At 36.1% G+C, this 24,963-nt stretch overlaps 4 protein-coding genes across 7 annotated transcripts in view; 2 read left to right on the top strand and 2 right to left on the bottom strand.

Moving 5' to 3' along the window:
• The window catches only part of LOC111459718 (protein GRIP), a 28,395-nt gene extending 18,088 nt beyond the window's left edge, over window positions 1-10,307 (top strand). Inside the window, exons 1-22 of one of the 4 annotated variants that reach the window (XM_023102943.1) lie at window positions 463-698; window positions 955-1,406; window positions 1,516-1,631; window positions 2,238-2,407; window positions 2,981-3,074; window positions 3,748-3,834; window positions 3,922-4,002; window positions 4,285-4,410; window positions 4,926-5,034; window positions 5,123-5,202; window positions 6,225-6,353; window positions 6,433-6,533; window positions 7,487-7,620; window positions 7,737-7,834; window positions 7,930-8,049; window positions 8,148-8,172; window positions 8,301-8,359; window positions 8,830-8,901; window positions 8,976-9,023; window positions 9,128-9,233; window positions 9,388-9,446; window positions 9,867-10,307. In XM_023102943.1, the coding sequence (XP_022958711.1) occupies window positions 962-1,406; window positions 1,516-1,631; window positions 2,238-2,407; window positions 2,981-3,074; window positions 3,748-3,834; window positions 3,922-4,002; window positions 4,285-4,410; window positions 4,926-5,034; window positions 5,123-5,202; window positions 6,225-6,353; window positions 6,433-6,533; window positions 7,487-7,620; window positions 7,737-7,834; window positions 7,930-8,049; window positions 8,148-8,172; window positions 8,301-8,359; window positions 8,830-8,901; window positions 8,976-9,023; window positions 9,128-9,233; window positions 9,388-9,446; window positions 9,867-9,971 (2,364 nt within the window). In that variant the 5' untranslated portion in view covers window positions 463-698; window positions 955-961 and the 3' untranslated portion in view covers window positions 9,972-10,307. Of the gene's footprint in view, window positions 1-462; window positions 699-779; window positions 1,407-1,515; window positions 1,632-2,237; window positions 2,408-2,980; window positions 3,075-3,747; window positions 3,835-3,921; window positions 4,003-4,284; window positions 4,411-4,925; window positions 5,035-5,122; window positions 5,203-6,224; window positions 6,354-6,432; window positions 6,534-7,486; window positions 7,621-7,736; window positions 7,835-7,929; window positions 8,050-8,147; window positions 8,173-8,300; window positions 8,360-8,829; window positions 8,902-8,975; window positions 9,024-9,127; window positions 9,234-9,387; window positions 9,447-9,866 lie in introns of those variants that run through there. The other 3 variants (XM_023102779.1, XM_023102863.1, XM_023102986.1) reach the window with 3 other exon arrangements.
• A 1,289-nt stretch (window positions 10,308-11,596) lies between these two features.
• On the bottom strand, window positions 11,597-13,301 carry LOC111446717 (phosphoserine aminotransferase 2, chloroplastic). The gene has a single exon (XM_023085654.1). The coding sequence runs from the start codon at window positions 13,191-13,193 to the stop codon at window positions 11,913-11,915; it is 1,281 nt and encodes a 426-aa protein (XP_022941422.1). The 5' UTR covers window positions 13,194-13,301; the 3' UTR covers window positions 11,597-11,912.
• Window positions 13,302-14,307: 1,006 nt separating this feature from the next.
• On the bottom strand, window positions 14,308-21,470 carry LOC111451426. The gene is made up of 14 exons (XM_023091849.1): window positions 21,301-21,470; window positions 21,090-21,174; window positions 20,781-20,897; window positions 20,343-20,440; window positions 20,148-20,231; window positions 19,230-19,366; window positions 18,857-18,929; window positions 18,310-18,355; window positions 18,079-18,188; window positions 17,723-17,830; window positions 17,579-17,638; window positions 16,622-16,683; window positions 15,814-16,126; window positions 14,308-15,680 (listed from the first exon to the last, which is right to left on the bottom strand). The coding sequence occupies exons 1-14, from the start codon at window positions 21,367-21,369 to the stop codon at window positions 14,856-14,858; spliced, it is 2,187 nt and encodes a 728-aa protein (XP_022947617.1). The 5' UTR covers window positions 21,370-21,470; the 3' UTR covers window positions 14,308-14,855.
• A 445-nt stretch (window positions 21,471-21,915) lies between these two features.
• The window catches only part of LOC111445769 (ubiquitin domain-containing protein DSK2a-like), a 5,354-nt gene continuing 2,306 nt past the window's right edge, over window positions 21,916-24,963 (top strand). The window contains exons 1-5 of the mRNA XM_023084241.1: window positions 21,916-22,371; window positions 22,596-23,366; window positions 23,623-23,834; window positions 23,909-24,022; window positions 24,176-24,231. Coding sequence (XP_022940009.1) covers window positions 22,131-22,371; window positions 22,596-23,366; window positions 23,623-23,834; window positions 23,909-24,022; window positions 24,176-24,231 — 1,394 coding nt within the window. The 5' untranslated portion in view covers window positions 21,916-22,130. The remainder of the gene's footprint in view (window positions 22,372-22,595; window positions 23,367-23,622; window positions 23,835-23,908; window positions 24,023-24,175; window positions 24,232-24,963) is intronic.

The raw sequence follows: 24,963 nt of genomic DNA, 5'->3' as shown, positions 1-24,963 counted from the left end.
TTTAAAAAAAAAAAAAAAAAAAAAAAAAAACTCAGAATTGAATTTTATATTCAATAAGCTATTAACTTCTATTTTCATATGTAATAAATTTGTAAATTTTTTAAAATTATAAAATTAAAAATGGAATTTTTATAAGATAACTTTTAATTTTATATTTTAATAAAATTTTAAATTCCAAGAACGGAGACAAGACACAAAATTAAGAATTTATGGACCTATTAAACATAATTATATAATAAATATACACATTACATTAAGTATTTAGTATTTAGTAAAGTTTTAAATTTTAAGAATCTATTAATCTGAATTTTATAAAATAAAAAATTTGAATAAGTATCCTATATTTTTTAAAATGTTTATGAATTTCAAATGAAGCATACGTAAAATTTAATAACTAATAATTTAAAGAGAATGAGTGAAATTGTGAAATGAAAACGAGAAGTATAAATAGAGATGCAGTGAAGTGGCTCGCGGGAGGCATAATTACCAAGTAGAATCCGGTTCCAGCTGACGCCCATCGGACGATTCCGATGAAAGAGTGGCGACCAACTGAATTTTTCTGCTAGCGTCTCATCTGCAGCGGACAGATTTATCAATAACAAATTCAGCGCCACAGATCTCAATCTTTTCTCTTTTGCCTCTTCCCGTACCCGCCGCGATAGATCTCCGGCTGCCATTTTCTATCTTCTTGATACAAGGTACTGTTATTTCTCGAGACATTTATTCTCCAATTGCACGCTGTGATTTAAAGATCTCCGTTTTTTGTTTTCTTTTGTAAGCACGTCGAGTGCGGGAACGAGGTATGATCTGGATTTTGTTCCAAGATTTCTGTGATTCGGCAACGAAACTGCTGGAGTGAATAATTGTGCTGTGCGTTTCAATTGAATTAATTAGTCTTCGATTTTGGTCTTGCGGATTGATTTCTTATTTGGTTTGAGCGGTGAAATTGAGTAGTGGAACAATGGATTCGGAGGAAAGTGATGTTAGTGAAACTCCGGGGACAATGTCTGAGGAGCTGAAATCCGGCGTGAACCATAAGGGCAATGGCCATGTTGTTGTGGAAGATAGGTGTTCTGATGGCGACAAATGCTCCGATGATCATGACGAGCTTGTACAAATGGTTATCGATATGAAATCTCAAAATGAATACTTAAAGTCTCGGTTAGAAAGCATAAAAATTCTCCAGAATGTGGAGAATGTGCCAGAACGAACCAAAGAAATTGATTCGACAGATGGAGAATCCATTGATTTGAAGGAACTTCAAGAAAGAATTGAGTCTTTGAGTAAAGAACTTTTGGAGGAAAAGCAGACACGAGGAGCAGCAGAGCAAGCTTTGCAGCATCTTCGAGAAGCCCATTCAGAAGCAGATGCAAAAGTTCAAGAGCTTTCTGCAAGGCTGGTCGAAGGTCCGATCTGACCTGAACGTAAATTGTAATTGGTTGAGATTGTTTTAGAATTTTCAAAATGGAGACTTCTTGCGTTAATTTTATAGCAGATAAATGTTTTTTTATGTAGCTCAACAGAAGTTGGAGCAAGAAATAAAAGAACGTGATGAGAAATATTCTGACCTGGACTCAAAATTTAGCAGGCTGCATAAACGTGCAAAACAGCGCATTCAAGATGTTCAGAAGGTGTTTGCTGTATTCCTTGTGCTTATTTAACTGTATCCTATTGCATCTTCTATCTACCCTGTTTTTGAGATCAAAGTTTTATGATTACCATGTCAGTAAGTGTGTGGGAACTTCTAACAGAGGATTGTATATTTCTGTTACTATTCTTGCATATCCGAGCAATTTCTTAGATGTATGGATTACCTTGATCTTTTTGTGTTTTATTCGATTGGTTATATTCAATATAATGCATGTGTTTTGGCGAAAATTAAATGCTTTATGTTTGGCCAAATAATCTGTTAAAAATGTTGTATCAAAGCTGAAGTATATTATTCTAAATTTATCTTGTAACTTTTTCTTAAGAGATCATTTTATGTGTCTCATGTCATTTTTTTTTCAAACTGAAGAGTAACTTAATCATGTTGCTGTTATGGGTCAATAGTATACAAAAACATTGAATGTAAATGAAATGGTACTTGAATATGTTCTTGCAATGTTGCTTCCAGTCTTCTTCCTTCTTCTTTATGTTGGAGGGGAAAGAAACGTGTATTTGTAAGACATACAGGCGTGTACATAAACTTTGAGAAATCACTTTGCTTGTTTTGATGGTATGCTTAAACATTGCAGGAAAAAGATGACCTTGAGGCTCAATTTCGTGATGTTAATGAAAGAGCAGAGCGCGCAACATCCCAGCAGACTGCACTGCAACAAGAACTAGAACGCACTAGGCAACAAGCTAATGAAGCATTGAAAGCAATAGATGCAGAGAGGCAACAATTAAGAAGTGCAAACAATAAGTAAAATCTCTGTGACTTATTATTATTATTATAACTTTATGGTTTGAATTTAGAAACTACCATGTTGAATAGCATCTTTCTCTGTTCATTGCTGAGTATCTGTTTGGATGATGGATCCTATATTATTAATATTTTCTTTTGTCCAAAGGGGAATAAGGTAGGAAATTATGATTTTTATTCCAAGTAGTTTGCTAGCTACTCCATTTTCAGGGGACACTTTATGATTTTTTTAAAAAATTATTCCAGTTTTTGTCAAGTTCTCAATCTATCTTGCAGTAGGAACCCTGACTGTTGTCTCTATATGAATAATCTATTTGGAGTTAAATTATGAAAATATCCTCAGATGCTTCAAATTCATATTGGCAGAAAAATTAGATTTTACTTCTAAATTTAGTATAGCAATTATGGGTGATTAACCTGTAACTTTTCTAGAAAATAGACCATTTTTTCTAATAAGAACCAGATGCCACTGACTTTATCTGTTGAACCAACTATAATAGTTCAATAATTCTATACAGTCAACTATATTATGTTTTTATAATTCTTCCATGTATGGACATCGCTAATGCACAGGCTTCGAGATAACATAGAAGAATTGCGACACTCATTGCAGCCTAAAGAAAGTGCAATTGAGGCATTGCAGCAGTCCCTTGCGGAGAAGGACCAGGTATTATATTATGCTTTGTATTGGAAAGCTTTTTGACATCACTCTCACTGTGTAAAAAAAATATGCTAAATCATTTTAATTATTGACCTTATCATTATTGTATTTTACCAATTTCTCATGATAAGAACTGGATGGTGGTCAATGGTTTACTAATTTTATGCGCAGGGGTAAATGTAATCCTTAAGTATTTAGAAAAAAAAATTTCTGTAAAAATTAGGATTTAGGATTAGGGGAAGACTTAGGAATTTTCAAAAAGAGTAACTTCTGTAAGTAAACGTAAACTTTAAGTATTTGGCCCAACAAAGTGCAAAAAGGACACGTTTTCAATACCTATGCAGCCATTGCTTGGAAGACCACCAAAACTGTCCCAACGAAGTAGTAAATGCACATCCTTTGAAGTCATAACAAAAATTGAGTTTGAATAGTAGTTTAGTCCGTAAAATGAAACCATGATAGATGAAAAGTGATTAAATGACTCCTACATCGTCTCAAAAAGAAGAACTAAATATTATATTGAAAATTCATAATTAGTGTTTTTCTTTATTATAATTTTACTCTCCCGATTTATGAATTCATCAAGTACCAAAATTTCATTGATACCTTTACCTTGAAATAACTGGAGGGCTTTTGAAATATTTATCCTACAACGATGTGTTTCAACTCTGTGTTTCAGATGCTGGAAGACGGGAAGAAAATGCTTCAAGCTGCTGAGGAGAAAAGGCAAGCTTCACTAGCTGACCTTTCTGCAAAACATCAGAAGGCAAGGCATATATGTTGAATGAATTTCATGCTTTCTATTCGTCCTATTATCTTCCAATTATCATCTGTGTTTTTTGTTTTCATCCAGAGCTTGGAGAGCTTGCAAATGCAACTTTCTGATGCTTTATCTGATAGAAATAAAGCTACAGAAACGATTTCTTCTCTACAGGTAAGAGTTAATTCAAATTGTAGTTTATCTATGATGCACACACCCCAGTTATTAAATGAAAAAAAGGCATTAGTCTTTGATAGCTAAGAGGTAGTGGATGATCCGAGAAGGAAGAAAGGGGCGGGTTAATTTCTTAAATTGGACCTAGACAAGGCTTGTAATGAAAGTATAAGGGAGTTAGTTCTGGTTGCAATATAATTCTCCTTTTTTCATACCGTTGTGTGATAGTTCTAAATTTTTATTTTTGCCTTTTAGTGAAGATTGTAAGAATATATTTTCCAGGAATTAGTTGCGGAGAAAGAATCAAAGATTGCAGAGATGGATGCAGCATCAAGTGGTGAGGCAGCAAGACATAAAGCTGCTACGGAAACTGTAAAAGGAGAGCTTGCTCACCTGAGAAATGAACATGTAGGCTCTTTGGTTTGAACTTTGAACTCTTGAAAATTTATCAAAATCATTCTCTCTCTTCTGCAAATGAATTAGGAACGTTATATACTGAACTTTTTTACACATTCCGTACCACTACCATTTTGACTCTTTAGTTACGTTCTTTTGCAAACACTTTATTTGGAAAACGTAGTTCTGTAGCTCCTAAAATGTTCTCTATCAATATTAAGGACTTGACGGGCAAGATGTTCATGAGAATCCATGAGGATGAAAGAAAGGAAAAAGATTGCTTATAACATGAGCAGGCACATTCAGATGGTGTAACTTACCTCTTTATTTTATTTTGTGGATAAGATTGCCGAGGTTGACATTCTTCTGATATATTAGTTTATTTTAGAGAATTCATATTGATCTGATTTGCGTTTTCATCTCTAGCTTATTTCTTGTCACAATGGTTGTCACGGCCTTATTTAGGTTCAGTTTGAATTCAAATTTCAGCTTTATAATCTTAGATTCATAGTTGTATAATGCTACAGGAGAAAGAAAAGGAGGTGTGGCAAGCTTCTTCAGAGGCACTTAAAATGAAGTTAGAGGTTGCTGAGAGCAATTGCATTCGTGCTGAAATTGAAGCTGCTAAAATGAGGAGTATGAGAAGAAGTCCTGTTGACTTTTGTTGATGATTCTTATATTGAAAAGAAACAGACAAAATGTTGCGTTCTTGTTTGTTGGGCAGGTCAGCTGGAACTGGAAGTTTCTGCAAAAACACGGATGTTGAGTGCGAGAGATGCTGAACTACTGACTATCAAAGAGGAGGTATGATAAACCACTAGAATCTGCGATCATTTTAATCATTCCAATTTACTTATCTATTTATTATTTTCCTTGTTGGTAACTCATTGAGCCGTTGAAGATGGTCTTACGAGCCTGGATGATGAGGCTAGCAATTGTTATGGTATAGGGAAGATTTAGCAGATAGTAGGAGATAACGGGTGAGTATAGGAATAGGCATAGAAGATAATAGGTTAGTCTATTACAAGTAATTGTTAATGGGCAGAGGCTAAAAATAATGGAACAGGGCCAGTCAGGTGTGAGGTTTCTATTCTGCCTTCGAGCTTGACTTGCTCAAGGAGGCTTCCAGGTTCCTCAGATTGTGATTTAGAATCTCTTTGCTATTGGTTTGTTTTAAAACTCTCATCGGTGGTTTCATTACCTATATGATGAAATTTGGCTCTTTCTTGAATTAATTACCTCTCGCTTGGCGAAAGAATTTTCAACTTGTTGCTCCTCCAGCCCTTACATTTGAGCACATTTGGAAGGCTAAAGTGCCAAAAACTTTCGTTATTTTTTTAATGCCATTTGATAGGTTCTGTTTATGGGATGACTCCCACATATGTAATATTTCATATCTTCAATGAAATTTTTGTTTCCTACCCCAAATAGAAATGTGAAAAGTTAAAATAATAGCATCTTTCAGAGGAATAGTCCTAGAGGTATGCTTGTTCTCTAATATTTTGTTGAATAACTTCTTCCACTCTTTTGCATGCTCAGATTTCACTGTGCATTTCTTGTTCTCCAATATTTAATGAAATAGTCTTCGAGTGCTTCATTTTTTTTCTATTTATTCTTCATCTGATATCAGGCATTCCATCAATCTATCAGCAGTGACTGTTCAGTTACCTAACAAACCTAGAACCTGTTTTACCGAAGTTCGATGCTGTAACGGGAATAAATTTACTATTTTTTTACCCATAAATGGATTTTTTTAGTGATATTTCTTCCCTTCAACATCTACTTGAAATCAGAATTGGCTTGATGCAATTTCTTTATTCTTGCAGAGGAATCGCCTTGAAAATGAATTTTCTTCATACAAGGTTCGTGCTCATGCACTTCTTCAGAAGAAGGAAGCAGAGGTAGCCGCTGCTGTGGACTCTGACCAAATTAAAGCTCTTGAGGAAGCATTGAAGGTGAGGACACACCTAAAAGTAAAGTTAATAACCATGTTGATTTATGAGCTCTCTTCAATTATGAAACTTTGCATTATAGGAGGCTGAAAAGGAAATCGCGTTGGCATATGCTGAAAAGGATCAGGCTCAGCTAGATCTTCAAAATGCTTTGGAAAATAATGATAAAGAACTCCGAGAAAGGTAGTCTTATGCTTGAGATTCATTCTTTTCATTTTCATCTTCTCCAGGACGGTTGCTACAAATTTAAATTGCAACTTCGGTAGCAGTTATACCACCTAAGGTTGATTTGAATGTTGGGTGCATTTAAGATGTTCCAGGAATGATTAACGCTGTTGCATGCCTCAATCGTGGGACAAATCAGTATTACCATAGGTATTCACGTACATGGAATTGGGAAGATAAGACAACCACCAAACTTAATCGAAAGGAATTACAAGAAATCTCTCCAATTGACATTTATAAAGGGGAAAGTAGTTATCGATTGTTTTTATCTTGAACATTTAAGAAAGTAAACAAAAATAACCTGATAGTGGGCATAGTGCGTCCTCCCAGATGAAGATCCTTTATTCCTTTCTAGCCATATTTCCCAAATTGATGCCTTAATTGCCATAGTGAAAGCACTGTAACCTTGCTTTTGGGTGTCTGCAAGCACCTGATGAACAAAATTCTTAACACAAACAGGGGGAAGGAATGGCACTTAAAAATGTATTGGACATCCTGTCAATACTGATGAGAGATTGGACGATGGATAAAAATGTGAATTGCCGTCTCTCCATTGTGCTTGCAAAGAACCCGCTGACCTGGACGGAGAGAGGAATTCTCTTCGAATTCTATTTGTTTGAGAAAACCTAGAATAATACATTAGTAAAATGAAATGTATGAATGCATCTGAGTGTGATTTAATATTTTTTCATGGATATCTCGTTGTATTTTTAGGTGAGAAGGATTCCTAGACAGCCCAAAAATATTTTCTCATGATGGCCAATTTTTGTCATTACATCTAATGACCGTTTTGTTTTATGTGTCACTTACTCACTTTGATCTATCCCCATAAGGTTTACCCGAAGTTTTATGAGTTGAGTAATTGACAGCATTCTTTAAAGAAGATAACTTCTTAATTCCATTTGTCACAGAGATTCAGCCCTCAATGAGGCTACGGAAAATATTAAGAGCCTGGAAAAGAGGCTTGAATCTGCTAATTTGCACCTTCATTCAGAAAAGGAAGCTTGGGAACATAGCCTTCAGAACTTGGAAGAATCATGGCGAAGTAAGTAATATCTGCAGTGTGAATGACAGTATTTCTTGGTTTTCCTTTACAGAGTGATAGATTAGTATCATTAGTTGTTGCAAAGAAGATTATTTACCGTATTATTTTATGTGCAGTCAGATGTGAAGCTCTGAAATTTCAGTTTGAAGAATCCTCTAAGCAAGATGTAAAAAAGGAATTTGAAGAGTTGAAACAAGGGTATAGAAAGTTGAAGGCAAGTATTATACTTCTCTCTTCTTTTTTTGTTTCTTGTGACTTACTCTAAAATAATTTTATCCTCAAGTTCTTACTTTGCTGTGCAATCTATAGGAAGAGCATAACTCATTCCGTGATCTTGCCGATAGAATGATCGAGGAAAAGGATACCGAAATTTCTAGGCTTTTAGATGATAATAAAAATCTTCGTCAATCTTTGGAATCAAAACCTCCCGTATGTTTATTTCTACTCCTTTTGGTTGTGATTTTTTGAAAATTTTTATAGTGTTCTCTATACTCATTACTGACCCTTGTCTTCTATAATCATCTCAGGCAGATAAAATTGATAATACTGCAGGTAGGGATTTTTCCTTTCCCTATTCATTTGCTGCTCATATTTGATACTATAATAACTGAATGAAGTTGGACAATTGACTAAAACTGGCCATTGAAATCCTAACGTTCTTTTTCTTCAACTGGTATCAGCTACTCAACAACAAGGTTCGTCAAATTTGAGCGCCTCCATTGCCGAACAACAGATTCTGGTATGTTCAACGTTCTCTCATAAAAATGTGTTGTAACTTATATTTGTTTGTAATATCATTTTTGTAGTAGAAGTTTTATTAATTAAAATATATAGTCAAGTTTAAATTACATTATCAATTTCTCTTCTATCAAAGTGTCTAACATGGAATTTTTCTTTCTTTCTCTTACTTGTATACGTGACCCCATGGTTGCTTACTGCCATTGCTACATTAATTAAAGAAATTTATGATTTTTTAAAATTATTTTGCGTGATATGCCAATGTTAGCATAACTTGACTGATTTAGCCATTGACCAAGAGAGTAATAGGTTTGAATCCACACCCTTTACAAAAAATAATAATAATAATAATAATAAATAAATGAAATAATAATAATAATAATTCTTTGATGTATTTCACGTGGAATTAGCTGGATCTAAAACATAGTGAACTTATTCATGATTGTTTCCTATTTTTCGTCTCTTAACCAGGTTTTAGCAAGGCAGCAGGCTCAGAGAGAAGAACAACTGACCCAATCACAGCGGCATATCTTAGCTCTTCAAGTATATGATTCACTGATTGAGATAATTTGTATTTCATTTTCTAGATTATGATTCTAATAATTCTGTATTTATAGGAAGAAATTGAGGAGCTGGAACGGGAGAATCGTCTGCATAGCCAACAGGTAAAACTAAGTCCAAATTGATCCAATTTTTAATATGTCTTGTCATTGTAGATCAACTACTAATATTTTTGGTGTGAAATTTAAACATTATTTCATGGGTGTAGCAAGCAATGTTAAAGGCTGAATTTCGTGATATGGAAAGATCACAGAGAAGGGAGGGTGTAGACATGACATATCTGAAGAATGTCATCTTGAAGCTCCTAGAAACCGGTACAGTATAACATTTTTCTGCTTTGAAAAAACCAATCCTTTTCAATTACTATCCTTGTTCCAATTTATGGGTTTAAAGATTGATTGATATTAGGCTTTTATTTATTTTACACCCTTTTCACGTTTTCATGTCCCCAATTTTATTTTTTATTAGGTGAAGTAGAAGCTCTGCTGCCTGTGGTTGCCATGCTCCTCCAGTTTAGTCCAGAAGAGGTTGTATATGCTTTCTATTATATCATATCTCTATCCTCTGAATCATCAGTAAATATTGTGTTTTACTTTCTTAAATATGGCCAATTATCAAGAGCAATTAGAAGAACCCATGGAACTGAAAGTAGAAAACCATTGCAAGGCTTACAAGGATCACCTAAAATAATAGGAATATGATCATGTTTCAGAATTATTGACATGCCCTCAAAATTTGGTTGGTGGGCTTGCATTCCTATAGTTTATATGAGTCTCTATAGTTCTAAATCAGTAATCAATTATGGGCATGAAAAATGAATACAAGGAAATGGTAATGAACTTTAACCCCCCCAAAAAAAAAAAACATTTTACCCTGGCCTCATGTTTTTTTTAATAGTCACATCTCATCTATGGTGAATAATTTTGGTGGATGTGCTTATTATACAGACACAAAAATGTCAACAAGCCTACCGATCTTCGGCCGATGTTCCTCCGAGCCCCGATTCTTCAGGATCTGCTCTCTCTCTCTTCTCAAGATTTGCATTCTCATGACAGATGAGAGGGAGCCTCTTGAAAATTTCTCAGCACTTTGCAGGTTCAACGTCTGCCACTGTGGCTTGAGCAAATGTTCTCTTCAACTGCCGGCAGACATGCAGAGTTGCCGTAACTGTAAGAATTCGGAACTGTTTCTTGTAAGAAACCATTCTTTCATGCCAAAATGAGAATCTACAGAGAGTTGTTACAATATAGATTAGGATAAGATCTACATGGAACATGACAGAAGAGAGGGAGAGAAATTTATATTTATCGTCTGAGAGGAGGAGGCAGGAGTGCTGTAATTTCATGAAAATGTTTTCTAATATATGCATGCAGTGATTTTTTTGTTCATAGTTTGCTACATTTGAACCTCTTGATGGATTCTTTTCTCCTTGTGTTTGGAAGTGAACGAAATTGATCACTTACAGGTAAATGAATTGAATTTAGTAGGCCATCGTTTTGAAGTTGGGTTGGTGGGGCAATCTGATTGGGATGTTTATTTAGAGATCTGGATAGCTATTTTATTTTGTGTTTTTGAAAATTGTTGTGATGCCAAAAATTCTAAAAACTCTAGCAGCAGCCAGCTCGGCTGTCCAACCCTTCCTCCTCTCACGCATGCATGCAGCCCTAAATGAGCCCAAGCTGCCTACCGGAGCCACCGCTTCTTCTACTTTCTCCTTCTCCCGCATGTTGTGCGACCACCACTACAGCCAACGGCACTGCTGCCCCTCCTGCACCAGCGCCATTGTCACTGTCTCTTGCCTTCATTGACTGCTGCTCCAGGCACTGACCGATCCCGAGACAAGGAAGATTGTCGTGCCTCTTTGCACACCACTCGCTCACCTAAGTCGACGCCGTTGCCCAAGTCGCTGGTGGTTGAAGGAAATAACAGTAAGTTTCACAAGACTCGTTATTTTAAACTTGACGTGCTACCTAAGTTCCTACATGTGTGACATTGAATTAGAATAGAATTTGACCTTTTCATAGAACAGTGAGTAATAATAAAGCCTTGGTTCCTTGGATCCTTCTATTATGTGTAGTTTATATTGTCCTCAAGGTGATTTGAATGTAGGGTTTTGGTTTTAATTTTCCATCCAAGTCTTTTTTCATTATATTAAATTAAATTTTAGAAAAAAATCAAACTCGACTCTAAATTCATAAATTTTAATAAAAATTAAAAATTTCACAAAACTTTGGCTGATCCACAATTTTGTTTTTAAAAAAAAAACTCTAATATTATTTTTCTCTAAAATTTTATTAATTATTTTTCATACATATGCTTAATGCTTTATAAATCATTGATCACAGTACTTGGCAAAACATAATCAACTTGAATTCGGGACAGCTATTCTAAAAGACTAGATTTGTTATCTCATGTTTGTTTGTCGTGAAAAAATACCAATTGAAGTGGAGGAGGGCTTTTTCAAACAAAAAGGAGCTCCAAATATTTGATATATTTCTCTTTGAATGAGATCTCAATTCCAGGCATGATACACTTTTTAGTTATTAGGAGAATCCAAGTACTCTCTTTCGGATCCAGGAAATAAAATAGCCCAGAGATCTTTTTAGGGGGAGCGGAACAATCAACCTAAAATTTTAGAATTGGTTAAAAAAAAAAAAAAAAGGAAAAAAGTGTGAGCTTATTATAGAGTCAAAGCCTTGATTGATATAGCAGCCTATAGAAATTATTGACTCAAAAGCTTCGATTATTATATAATCATCAGCCTAAACTACGACTACTACTACTCATCTTTTTTCTGCAGAAGATCAAAAATCCTCATGTGAAAATTTATCTCAAAAACCCCACTAAAAAACACAACTCCCCACCCCCACATTGGACAAACAAAGATCCAGCAAGATCACCAACAAAAAAAGAAACAAAACCCAAAACAAAACAAAGATCCAGCGTTATTTCACTTCAGACCTGCAAATTACATCTCACATTGTATGATATTATCAAGCATGCCTTCCCTGGAATTCCTTCATGAAAGCAACCAATTTCTCCACTCCAGCCAATGGCATTGCATTGTATATTGAAGCTCTCATTCCTCCCACTGATCTATGTCCCTTCAGCTGAACCATCTTCTCCTTTGCTGCTTCCTTCACAAACTCGCCTTCCAATTCTGCCTTCTCTAGAGTAAATGGTACATTCATCAACGACCTCACCGATGGCTCGACCGGGCACCGGTAGAACCCGTTGCTCTGGTTGATTGCCTCGTAAAGGATCTCAGCCTTCTTCTTGTTCTTCTTCTCTACCTCCCTTAGCCCCCCCTGTGCCAGCAGATCTTCAAATACCAATCCACACATGTAGATGCCATAACAAGGTGGGGTGTTGTAGAGCGACGAGTTTTCATGGTGGATCTTGTAGTCCAACATCACTGGAGTGATCTCTTGTGCTCCACCGATCAGATCCTTCCTGATGATTACAATGGTGACCCCAGATGGCCCTACATTCTTCTGTGCTCCTGCATAAATTATCCCAAATTTGGATATGTCCACAGGCTTCGAGCAGAAATTGGAGGACATATCGGCCACCAAGAGGCTCTTCGGATTTGGGTAGTTCTTGAATTCAACTCCATGGATGGTCTCGTTTGCACAAATATGCATATATTTGGCATTAGGGCTTTGTTCCAGATCCTCGAATGCAGGGATTTTGGTGTATTTTTCCGATTTGCCGGACCAAATTACCTTAGGTTTACAGTATTTCTGAGCCTCTTTGAAGGCCTTGTCGCTCCATGAACCAGTGACGACATAATCGACGGTGTCGTCGGGCTTGCACAGATTCAAAGGGATCGCAGCGAATTGAGTGGTGGCGCCACCCTGCAAGAACAAAACGGCGTAATCGGAGGGAATATCCAGAAGGCTACGGAGATCTGATTCGGCCTTCTGGATTATGGATGTGAAATCTTTACCTCTGTGGCTCATTTCCATAACGCTCATGCCAGATCCGCGCCAGTTGAAGAGCTCAGACTCAGCCTTTCTCAGGACAGTCTCGGGCAAGGTGGCAGGGCCAGCGGCGAAGTTGAAGACCCGATCATCGGAAGGATTCTGCGACGAAGAGGGATTTTGGATCCCGACAGAGGTGGTGGTGGACGCTACACAGGAGATTGAGATGCGCTTTGGAGAGGGAGAAGGGAGAGGGAGGGTGTTGAAGTGGGAGGTGGAAATGGAAGATTTGACATGGTGGGTATGTGGATTCTGAAGAAGAAAGGAGGTAGGGGAAGTAGTGGCCGCCATGGATGAGAAGATTTTGAGAGAAGGGGAGAAAGATTTGAAGAAGATGAAGAAGTGAGTCTGGTTTTTGAAGGGAAAGGGTTTGGTGGACGCCCCAATGGCTTCTTACAAGTGGCTTTATAGGAGGACGGGAGGGCTTTTCGCTCTCTTTGTTTGTTTGTTTTTTTCTTTTTTCAAGAGAAAGCTAGTACAAAGTATTTTGCTTTCTGGGTTTTTTTCTCTTATTAATATTTTATATTAAATATCATACTTAACACCATACTTTTCTTAAATAATTTTTCTATACTTTTCTTAAATAATTTTTCTATGCTAACCTCTTCATCGAGACTACATTCGAACTTTATTTAATAAAGATGCTCACGTGGGCAAGGATGAAAATTCCACCTCTCATCTAATTGTATCACCATGAAAATTTTCAAAAAAATTCTAAAGAGAATTCGAACGAGAAATATCGTTAACCTCTTTTATAGGTTTTTCAATGGAACGCTACTTTTTAATAAGTTTCATCTACATCGATCAAAATGGTGGACAAGATAAGAATAAATAAAGTGAATATAAATGAACTAAAAAGTAATTACTATTGCAATCTTGTGTTACATAAAATTTATAACGCTCTCAACACTAAATAAAATAAATGATATGCATAATATTATTAGGCAAAATTTATAACGCTCTCAACACTAAATAAAATAAATGATATGCATAATATTATTAGGCTTCAATAATTGAAGTATAACGTCTACTTTAAAATAACCCAACTAATCAAAACGTCATTAACCTCTTTCTATTAAGTCTGAGAGGATTCTAGATTTGTTGTTGGATTTACTTGGTCGGAAAATGACATGTTTTCCTAGGACGAGAGATGAAGTTTTGAGGCATACCTAAAGACAACTTAGTTGAGACATCAAATGTCAAAGGTTCAATTCTATCCGTGAACTCAAAGATATAAAGTTTGAGGTTACTTATAATAGGCTGTCTATCTCCAATGGTGCAAGAGAGAAATAAGTTCATCTCCATCTAATAACAACTTGTATCAATACAATCACATCATTTAGTTTGAAGAACTTTCGACCCTAATATCCAACCAACATAGATGATGATAAAGAAAAATTGGTGGTAAATGAAGAATAATAATAATAAAACAGAATGTAGGGGTAAATCGAGATAATCAAAATTATTCAGCTTGATGTATCAACTGGACCAAAACTTTCTACGGATCTATCTACCCAAAATTGACTCAAATCAATCCAGTATTTTACATGAATTTGTTACCCACTTGTCTTCAGAACCAGGGAAGCTATGTTCTTTACTAAAATTAATTTGAAACTCTTAAACGATACAGAAACACACAGGGAATGAATCAGAAATACCATTTTATGTCTATCTTGATTAATTCTATTACCTCTTTCTTCCTGGTTCGGGACGAATGCGCGGCGTTTAGTTGAGGAAAAACTCCGGTTGGATTTCTAGATCACCGGGAGTTCTAATCTGAACTGCTTCTACTATTGAACAGAAACGAACAGGGGCGGTCGTGTTGAAGTATGGCACTGTAATGATCAAATCTTGGGTAGAAACAAGTATGGTACTTGAATCATACACCTCCACGATGGTGCGCCGGTTTTGAGCAATTCAAAGAACAGCTTCTGATTCATACCCTTTAGGAATTTACTTAAAAAGGCTAGACAGCGGACGTTTGTGCTGCTCGATATCTGTTACATGTCTACGTTTCTTTTCAATATTCTCCTTTCCCTGAGGCTGCAAACCATGCTCTTTCTTCTCTGGCTTTCCTTCTTTCCCATTTACTTTGTCCATCTTCCATGGGTTGGCCTCTACAGCATGAAGTAGCTCCTTGGTAACCTTATCACGTGTTTCCTGGGATGGGGTCATCTTCTTAACCTGATTGTCCATGGTTTCAAGATTTTCTTGCATAACCTCACTCTCCCTCACTTCAAAGTGATGACATTTGCTTGACTCCAACAATGAATCCTCCATCGAATTTAATCCAGCATGGGGTAATTGAGATGCCTCTACTCCCTTTTTGTAGGGTTCTGCAATGTTAACACACCTTCCATCCTCAACTACCCTGTCAAAAATACTTCCCTCCTTCCCATCAAGCTTATTTTTCTTATTCCCTTCCCACTCAACTTCAGAACTAGATAGCAGTTTTCGAACTTTCTTATTTCTTTTAACCACCAATTGGTCCTTCACCGAATCAGAGACGGGTGAACTATAATTTTCCTCAGTAGTTGCATCAACACAAAGATTTTGTTTCACGTCAAGAATGATTCCATCTTCCTGCACAATTGCCTCTTTCAGGGTTTCCAAGATAACTTTTCCCAAGACAAATCTACTCTCATTCAAAATACCCTTCTTAAGCAGCTGATAGTCAATTTCAAAATTTTTTCTCGTATTTTTGTAGGATTCAACATCATTCACCAGCACTTCAATAATTTTAGCAACATCTTTGGCAGCTTTCTTGGACACAAACACCTAAAAAGAAGCACTAATTATTACAGGCACGGATAAAAGATCAAACGTAGTTGACGTTCTCATTAGAATTAATATAGACATTGGTAAGCAATATAAATGATGATTGTTAACTTAATATATAAGTATTATTTACCAAACTAGAGTGTGGAGAGGCTGGAAACGTTGACATGGCTTCTAAGAGACAGTCTGCTGAAGTTAAAGCAGCAATGCAACCCTGTACTTTTAAAGCAAAGTGAGTAACCCTTTCGGCAAGCTCTTCCGCTGATTTAAATTGAGCCGATCTTGTAATCTCCGGTCTTAAATTGATCTGCAGAAGAGAGTTTTCTCTTGCATAATTCACACCTTCATTCCACTCTCCATGGTACAAGGTGGCAGCAAAAGCCAGAACTATAAGAGAGTTCTGAGGGTTGTTAACTAACGCCATGTGAAACGCCAACAATGCGACCCTGCACGATTTTCAATCTCATCAGAGATACTTTTTCACTAATATGCCAATGGTCTATATTTACCTAGGACGGAAACATGGATGAGATATCCATATTGACAAACTGGCATTTATAGAAAAGAAAAGGAGCTTCAACATCTCCGCAAGGTTGTTCTATCAAGTTTCTTAATTCAATATTGGGGCCTGGATAGATATGTGGCTTAAAATCTAGCCATACATGCAGTTCCTTTATTTTTACCTAGCTTCAATATCAAAACTCTTAGACTTAAACCCGCAGTGAGTCTTGGAAGAAATATCAAACGTAAGTTACTTATTAAAGCTGACGAATGCTCATCATTTATTGGTTACAAAATACCACTTAAATAAAACTGAAACAATTCAAAAGAAAATATTAATATGATGGCTAGCATGACATTAGATATAGAAAATCTGACTTTAAAAGTGAACGGGAAAATCTAACAACCAAGTGTGAAAGAAAACTAAATAATGAGCTAACCATATATTGCAGTCTGAAGGCCGATCACATGAAACCAATTTATCCAAATTGGAGAACAGTTTCTGCATAGAATAAAGAATAGAAGCAATCAATACAAGAATCCTACATAGAATTGCAGAAAATGACATGTTTAGCTAGTTTGACTTCGAACAAGTAGTGTTGAAAATTGAAATCGTGTTCAAGGAGTGGAGGAGCATATTAGAGAACCCTGATATGTATAAGAAAGCCAAATTCACAAATTTTGAAAGCAAGCAAATAGGACATATTAGCCTACACAAAAGCAAGGGAATATTAGTCTTCAATAATTTTCTATTCTAATTTGTTGCCTAAATCCTATATTAATGGAGACAGCTTAGACTCACTTGAAAAAGAAAAAAAAAACCATCATCTAAGAAGCATGAATACGGATACAGGTATGTTATATGAGACATGAATATAACATGACACAAGACACGATGAGACGTTATTTTTAAAAAAAACCTGAGATGTGTACATGATAAGGACACATTTTTATAGAACCGAGAAATTCAAAGTCTGAGTTTATGAATTTATATAAATAAAATGAGTTTGACATACTTCTCTCTCCAAATTTATTATTTTTGTTGTATATATCTATTGTGTCTATTTAGTATCTTTAACAAGTTTTTGAAACGTGCCTAACAAATGATGGACTAATATTCACTTTGTACAACTACTAACACATGTCTATTGTATTAATAAGTGTCTAATGCATGTCCATCAAGTGTTGGAGTGTCCAAAGGTCAGATATGGATATGGTAGCTTAGCTTAAGAATGGATATTTCAGAGAGAACCTCCTCGGTATTTCAGATTATCTGAAATCAGATTCTTTGACTCCCGAATGGGATAGACAATTCTCTCAAATTTATTGTAAAAGTAAGAAACGTACAGAAGCACACTTGTTAGGTAAAACCAGAAGTGACAAATTACTGCACTCACCATCAACATTGTGGAATTGAGAGAAGATTTCTTAATGTCCTGTTTATCGAGATATGCAGCCTGCAATCATAACTGCAACTCAGATACATACTAGGATTAGGTCAAGATCACGTTCGTAGTGAAGGAATCATCAGAAAAGCATACATGAAATGGCAGCAGAATTTCAAGCAGGTTGAACCTCTGGAGCAAATAGAGAGAAGGAACAGCAGCTCCATAAGATAGCATGTAGTTAAATTCCATCATCAACCTGGACTGAAAATATAAAAATGTTATCTAAGTAACCTATCTAACAGTAGCTGCCAACTCTAAGTTACCACAACTAGGACAACCAAATAGAAAAGAGTAAAACCTCAGAAAGTATGTACTGTACTTTAAGAGCATATACTAGAGGAAAGCCTTCCTATTAAAGCTGAAGTGTACTCCGGAAAAAAAGTGAAAGCAGGAGAAGAACACGAGGTAAAGCATAGGAGATTAGTATTGTTCAACTTCCGAAAGGTTACCTTATCCAAGCTTGCGATAGAAGATGAAAGTTTACGCATTGCAGTCTCTGTATCCTTCGAGAGTGACAAACCCAAACGAGCTGCAATTCTTAAGCCACGCAGAATTCTAGCTACAGTGAAAAATTAAACATGCAATAGCAGTAGCCTAGTTAGTATTGTTGGACACCACAGGTGCCACTAGTCCCAAATGTTATCACGCCTACAGAGTACCCAAGGAAAAGTAAAACCTACCACAGTCCTCTTTGAATGACAATGATGCAGGAATTAGCGTCCGCAGCTGAGTCCAGGTCATGCAACAAATGGGGAAAAAAAATACTTGATATAGGAAGAGGGATGGACAACAGAATACAGGTAATATGCAAACTTTCCTTTGTACTGTATCTATTAGGCCCGTCCCAAAAATAAGAAAGAATGGCATAAAATATATATTTATATATAGGAAATAAATGTTTATTTTTCATCAAACAAAATGTTTCTATGCTCTTTGCAATGACGCAATCAACATCCAAGAGAACAATTATTAGTACTAATGCCAATTGCCCACATAATTTAGAGTTAAAAAGGAATTGGAATACAAGAAATGGAAATTGCTTGAACGAGTTCATTTTGTAGAAACTAAATGAATACCATATAACATTTCATGAGTAATTAATGAGCAATTCAGACATAATGACCAATTAGGTTGTTATAAAAAGGTTAAAAGGCCTGGACTATTCTTAAGAGAAAGTATCGGGCACTGACACAAATGCGTATTTTTAAAAAGGGGAAAGATCTTCACCTTCAAGGACCTTAAGTCTGCTATCCCTTCGGCATAGTCATAGATTACGTTCAGAAAAGGGTCAAAGAATAAACTGCTTCAACAAATATCAAGACAACCACGAATCAAACACAAATTTAACATGATTAGTAAATAAGTATTCAGTAGTTAATACAGGGTTTTTTGATAGAAAGCAGATTTCCAACAATGCCAAACTTAAGTTGAAGATCTAAATATCTCAGCACATTTAAAAATTATATAATGTAAAAGATCTGATATAACACTTACTAACAAGGGAAGAAGGTGAACCTCACATTGCAAAAGATATATTTCATAAAGAACATAGACAACGTGTACAGAAATGGACTATACAATAAACACAAATAGAACTGACCTGTTAATTGTGAAATCCCTATGCAGAGAGTTCCTCCACCGGATTAAGTCCTTTTCATCACACTTTCTTGGTGTTGGAGAAGACGTTACTGTTTCTTTTCCTTTAGAATGTTTTGCAACTGTTTCAAAACTTGAAACCTGATAGAAAATCACCGGAGCACATAGCAGATCAATAATTGTAAATTACTTGCCAGCGATGTATTACAAAGACTATTTGGGGATTTGAGATTTTCCCGCTTAAAAAGTGAGAAGTAAGCCTAAAGGGGGTATGAGGTGTAAACCTTGATTTATATATTTTTTTTTTAATTGAAAAAGAGGAAGAAAAATCATAAAAATGCAAATCAGGCATAAACATAATAATTATATAAAACTAGTCCCTTCGGCGAAAAAGGAAGGTCTACACCAACCGCGATCCATGAGTTCTTGGTTGTGCCTCCAGACCCATGACCCAAGACACATTCCAATGGATGAGATTCTACTTGCTCACAATAACCTTGTGCCACAAAGAACTCGGCTCCAACAGAAAATGTCATACCCATTAAGCCAACAGCGCCTCATTTGATTGAATTAATTATGGAACCTACTATAAATTTGTACCCAGTACTATTTAAAAAAAGAAATATATCAATATAAAAATAATACTGACATGCTAATTAGATTAATTTATAGCCCTAAAGAAGTCCTATGAGATGGAAATCTAGGTGAGAACAACGATGTTACTCCAAAATTCTTTACTAACTTGAACATATATCTAGTAACTAAGAAATAAGAAATCTATCTTCAAGGTGAGCTGTTCCAATCCCTACCCATAGATTGTTGAACTAAAAAAAAAATGCCTTTCAGAACATTACTTACTAGATCAAGAAAAACCAAATTCATATGTAAAAGAAGACCCATGAATATAGAAATGCTTCGCTACCTCAATGACAGAGCCTTTGATATTAACCATACAAATAGGAAAACGGCGTCCAACAATTTGAGCATGATGAAAAAGTTTGTGGATCTGCATAAGACACAACAAACCATGTCATTATTAAATACATTGATCTCACTCTTTATAGTAAAGGGAAAGTAAAAACAAAACTACAAGAAGTTACACAAAGCTTATAAAGACCTGTCTTAGTCCAGCAGTGGTAATCACATCAAAGTCTTTCGGTGCTCTATTTAGGAGCAAGTCTCTCACACATCCACCAACCAAATAGGCCTCAAACCCTAAGCATAACAAAGAAATGAAGTCCATTACGTAATGTATCAAGTTCAAATTAATAAAACAAAATGCGATATAATTGAAGAATAGGCAGCCAACTACATGTCAAGACCTTACAAGCTCAATATATAACTGATTAAGAATATGAATGGTTTCTTGGATGTTCATGAAGCAGAAGGTTTTAAACTATAGCAACATATTTAGCTACCATAACAAAACAAGGATAATTCATCCCAGCCACATTAATATTAACTGCAGCAGGATCAAATTTTGAGTTAACGACATGGACAACGTCAGTGTGATGGCTGCAAAGATTTGTTGGTGTACAAACAATGAACTTGCTACCTTTATTGTGAAGAATTTTCAAGACCATCCATGATGAAGATGGGATCATTGAACGACTGATCCCAAAAGCCCGTCCATCAACTTTATTCCATTTGGGCATGTCAATGTTGGATGCATCTACATGAATGAAACACGGTACCATAAGCCATTTAACAACCAAAAATTGCATAACGCAAGAAATAGAGTTATATTAACAGCATAAATGGCAGAGAAATCCACATTAGAAAAGATACTACTCCATTGGTAACTTCCTTCAATTGGTAACGAAAGCAAAATCCAAACTCGAACTCGAGGGGGATAAAACTACACCTTGACGACCCATTGAATGAAAATCCATTGCTGAGTAAATAGGAGCCCGAATAGGCTCTCCGTTAGTAAAAGCGTGAGTGAGCCTCTGAAATACAAAATTTCCAACGTCGTTATGGAAACAAATCAGAGCGAGTGCTGAAACTGTTCAAAGAATCGAGAAAAAGAAAGGGAACGAAGACGAAAACGAAGCCGACAAGAGAAAGGGATTAACCTGAAGCTTGATTAGGTCAAGGATGTGAGAAATGAAGCCGTTGTTGGGTCTCAGAGAAAAAAACGCCATAAGAAGAGGAGTATTGTAGCATGGCGCGCTTTGTTATTCCGCCATGGAGGCGCAAGCTTCTCAATTCTACTGTGCTTTGGTTGCTCCCGCACGCCGTATCTTCGGCGGATGAGTCCTAAATTACATATTACTCCTTTTATTTAAATTTAATCTTATTATTTAATTTTAAAAAATACCCTAATTTTTGTAAAAAAATCTTATTTTTTTTTTTTTTAATTAATTTAATGCCTTTTTTATGACGGGGGGCCGTAGATTGACAATAATTTTTAATTTTTTTAATATAAAAATTAAAATGTTAATATTATTTTAAAATATTGAAGAACAAAATATTCATCCTAAAAATAATATTATTAAAAGCTAAAAATAATATTATTAAAAGTTAAAAAAATTTAAGGGTATCTGTGAGAGAGTAGGCATAACGCGCTGGAAAGGCGCGTCATAGACATCTATGAATTCCTTGCTTTCATTTGGGTCTCTTCTCGCTCTTTTTTCCCCCTTTTTTTTTTATTTTTATTTTTATTTTTATAATTGTAAAATTATTAATGTCACCAAAACATTTCAGTTTGGTGGCAATTGGTTCCGTTCCACGACAGAGAGATCAAGCTGCTGCCATTGATTTCAACGTAGTTTTCGTGGTTAGGGTTTCCAATCTCCATTAATTTCGTCTTCTCTTCCGTTCATTCTTGTCCTGTAATTTTCTGTAATTTTTCTTTCACTTCGGCCGGCGAGGGACCTCCCGCGTACGGGAGGGATATAAGACTATGGGTGGTGGCGATGGAGATGTGTCTGGTGCCAGCGACACGACCTCTGCCGAAGGAGTCAAAGTCAACGTCAACATTCGATGTTCCAATGGTTCTAAGTTTTCTGTTCTTGTTAACCTCGAATCCTCCGTTGGATCCTTTAAATCGATCCTTGCCGAGCAGAGCGAGGTTCCACCCGATCAGCAGCGCCTGATTTACAAGGGTCGGATTTTGAAAGATGATCAAACCCTAAAAAGCTATGGTGCGTTTCTATTGGATTAATTCTGGGTTTTCTGCATTGAATTTTTAATGCTTGACAAATCTGGATTCTCATTATTTTACCTTTTTTCTTTCCTTCTTAAATTTTATTGTTGGCATTGAATTTTTTTTATTGTTCTATGAATACCGGGATGTTAGGTTTTTGATATATTGTTGGAAGTCCCTTTTTCAGTATTGTAATTGTTCATATGGTTGTATTTCTGTTAGGGTTAGAGGCAGATCACACCGTCCATTTGGTTCGTGGATCGGCACCTGCTGTGCCGCCGACCAATCCTGCTACTGCGCCCAATGCTAGCGTTCCGAACACTACTTCGACTAACGCAAGAAGTGTTGGATTAAATGAAGGTGGAGCACTGGGGGGAGGATTTGGCTTGGAATCTTCCCTATTTCCTGGACTTGGTATTGATGGGCTTGGTGCCACTGGTGGCTTGTTTGGAGCTGGTCTTCCCGAGTTTGATCAGGTACAGCAGCAGCTGACCCGCAATCCAAACATAATGAGAGAAATAATGAACATGCCTGCCATACAAAACATCATGAATAATCCAGACATCATGAGGAACTTGATCATGAACAATCCTCAAATGCGTGAAATAATGGATCGTAATCCCGAGCTTGCACACATTCTCAACGATCCCAATACTCTCCGACAGATGCTTGAGGCTGCAAGAAATCCTGAGCTTATGAGGGAGATGATGCGGAATACTGATAGAGCAATGAGCAACATAGAGTCTTCCCCAGAGGGGTTTAATATGCTTAGGCGCATGTATGAAACTGTTCAAGAGCCATTTCTAAATGCAACAACTATGTCTGGAACTGCTGGAAATGAAGCCTCGAACCCATTTGCTGCACTTATGGGGACGGGTGGGAATGTGACCAATAATACAACATCCAATTTATCTACTACTAATTCTGATACGACTAATGAATCTCCTTCTCCAAATACAAACCCACTTCCAAACCCATGGACCCCTGCTAGCAGTAAGCACTATTTTATTTGGATTTGTTTTGTCTTATATTTCCAATATATTTTTAATTATAGGCATTTCAGTTCTTGCATTTTTCTAATTATTTCAGTATGTCATGTTCCATTAACTTATGAGGATTTCAGCTAATTGTTCTGACCCTCTCCTAACAGTTTTAGTATCTAAATTTCCCATCTATCAAATTTGCGTCCATATCTTATTTTTAGAGTACGAGGATATTTTACAATCATTTAACATCAGTAATTCATCAGCTGGTGGTACCCAAACTAACACTACAAGGTCAAATCCTACTCCAAATGTTAGTGCTCAAGTTCCCACTGGTTTAGCTGGGCTTGGTCTTCCAAATCTCGAGGGCATGTTGGGTGCAACCCCAGATACCACTGGTCTGAATCAGTTAATGCAGAACCCAGCTATTTCACAGATGATGCAAAGTGTTCTATCAAACCCCCAGTATATGAACCAGGTACTCATTTGATTTCATTAGAATTTGAAGATGACGTGGACATTCTTTGTTTTTCTCACAATATCTCCTATCAGATTCTTGGTCTCAACCCTCAACTGCGTGGCATGCTTGATTCCAATCCTCAGCTTAGAGAGATGATGCAGAATCCTGAATTTCTACAACAGTTGACCTCTCCTGAGACAATGCAGGTAAATGGAATGGATCCAGATAACTGCCATGTCAACGTCCTCAGTCTACTTATATTCCCTCAATCCAACCTGATCCTATGATTCCTATCCAATCTCAATGCTCTGTATAAACATTTTCTGATTTTTTTTCTTCCTTCGCAAATCTTTTTGCAGCAAATGTTTACTTTGCAGCAACAACTTCTGTCACAGCTTGGCCGCCAGCCCACCCCGTAAGTAACGTAGTAAAATCCTCATACTTCAATTGTTTAAGCAGCATTGCTAGAAGCTAGGCTTTATCTTAATGTTTAACCAGTAGTAGTTATATTGATATTGATGATTGATTTATCCTCTTCTAAATTTAGTTGAATCAAGTTCTTAATTGTTCTCTGTAAGTATCTCCTATAGTAATTATAGTCCTTTTGATGGCGCAAACATGCCTTCTTGAAGATGTATTTTAAAATTTTATTGCTGAATTAAAATGCACATCAACGCCATTTCAAGTACCTTTTGTAATCTGACGCTTGATAGGTTTTTGGCCCCGTTTTTGTTCATTTTTATGGTTCGCAAAGAGAGTTTCTTGTTTGTTGTAAAAGAAATGTTGAATAAAAAAGTCGCAATGGGGCTTTTGTCTGTAAGAAGGGTTTTTGATTTAAAAACTTGTTAAGAACTTTTGCATCTTCATCTTCTTCTTTACAACCGTATTTAACAATTTAAATGAACTTTTTAAAGATTGGGACATGTACATCCCTTTTGTTACTTAGCATCTCTGCTTGTTATACCCTTTTGGTTCAAAGGATGAAACTAATAATTGTGTGTATAAATAAGCTTAACTAGTAGAACCTTTAACTAAGAATCTCATTCTAGAACCCTCAACAAGGGTCAAAATTATTTACTGAAAACATGTCAAATCGTGTAGCATGACATCACAAACACTAGTTTTGTTTTTGTTTTTTTTTTTTTTT

This window comes from Cucurbita moschata, unplaced genomic scaffold, assembly GCF_002738365.1.
Source record: "Cucurbita moschata cultivar Rifu unplaced genomic scaffold, Cmos_1.0 Cmo_Scf00001, whole genome shotgun sequence".
Classification (NCBI taxonomy): Eukaryota; Viridiplantae; Streptophyta; class Magnoliopsida; order Cucurbitales; family Cucurbitaceae; genus Cucurbita; species Cucurbita moschata.
This window is presented reverse-complemented; position numbering and strand designations above follow the sequence as displayed.

Bases quoted from the DNA above. Each gene is read 5' to 3' on its own strand.
- LOC111446717 (XM_023085654.1), bottom strand. From the start codon at position 13,193: ATGGCGGCCACTACTTCCCCTACCTCCTTTCTTCTTCAGAATCCACAT.
- LOC111451426 (XM_023091849.1), bottom strand. From the start codon at position 21,369: ATGGCGTTTTTTTCTCTGAGACCCAACAACGGCTTCATTTCTCACATC. The intron at 19,367-20,147 runs GTAGCGAAGCAT...ATTTTCTATCAG, and splicing joins TCAAAGGCTCTGTCATTGAG to GTTTCAAGTTTTGAAACAGT. The intron at 18,356-18,856 runs GTGAAGATCTTT...ACCTGGACTCAG, and splicing joins CAGACTTAAGGTCCTTGAAG to CTGCGGACGCTAATTCCTGC.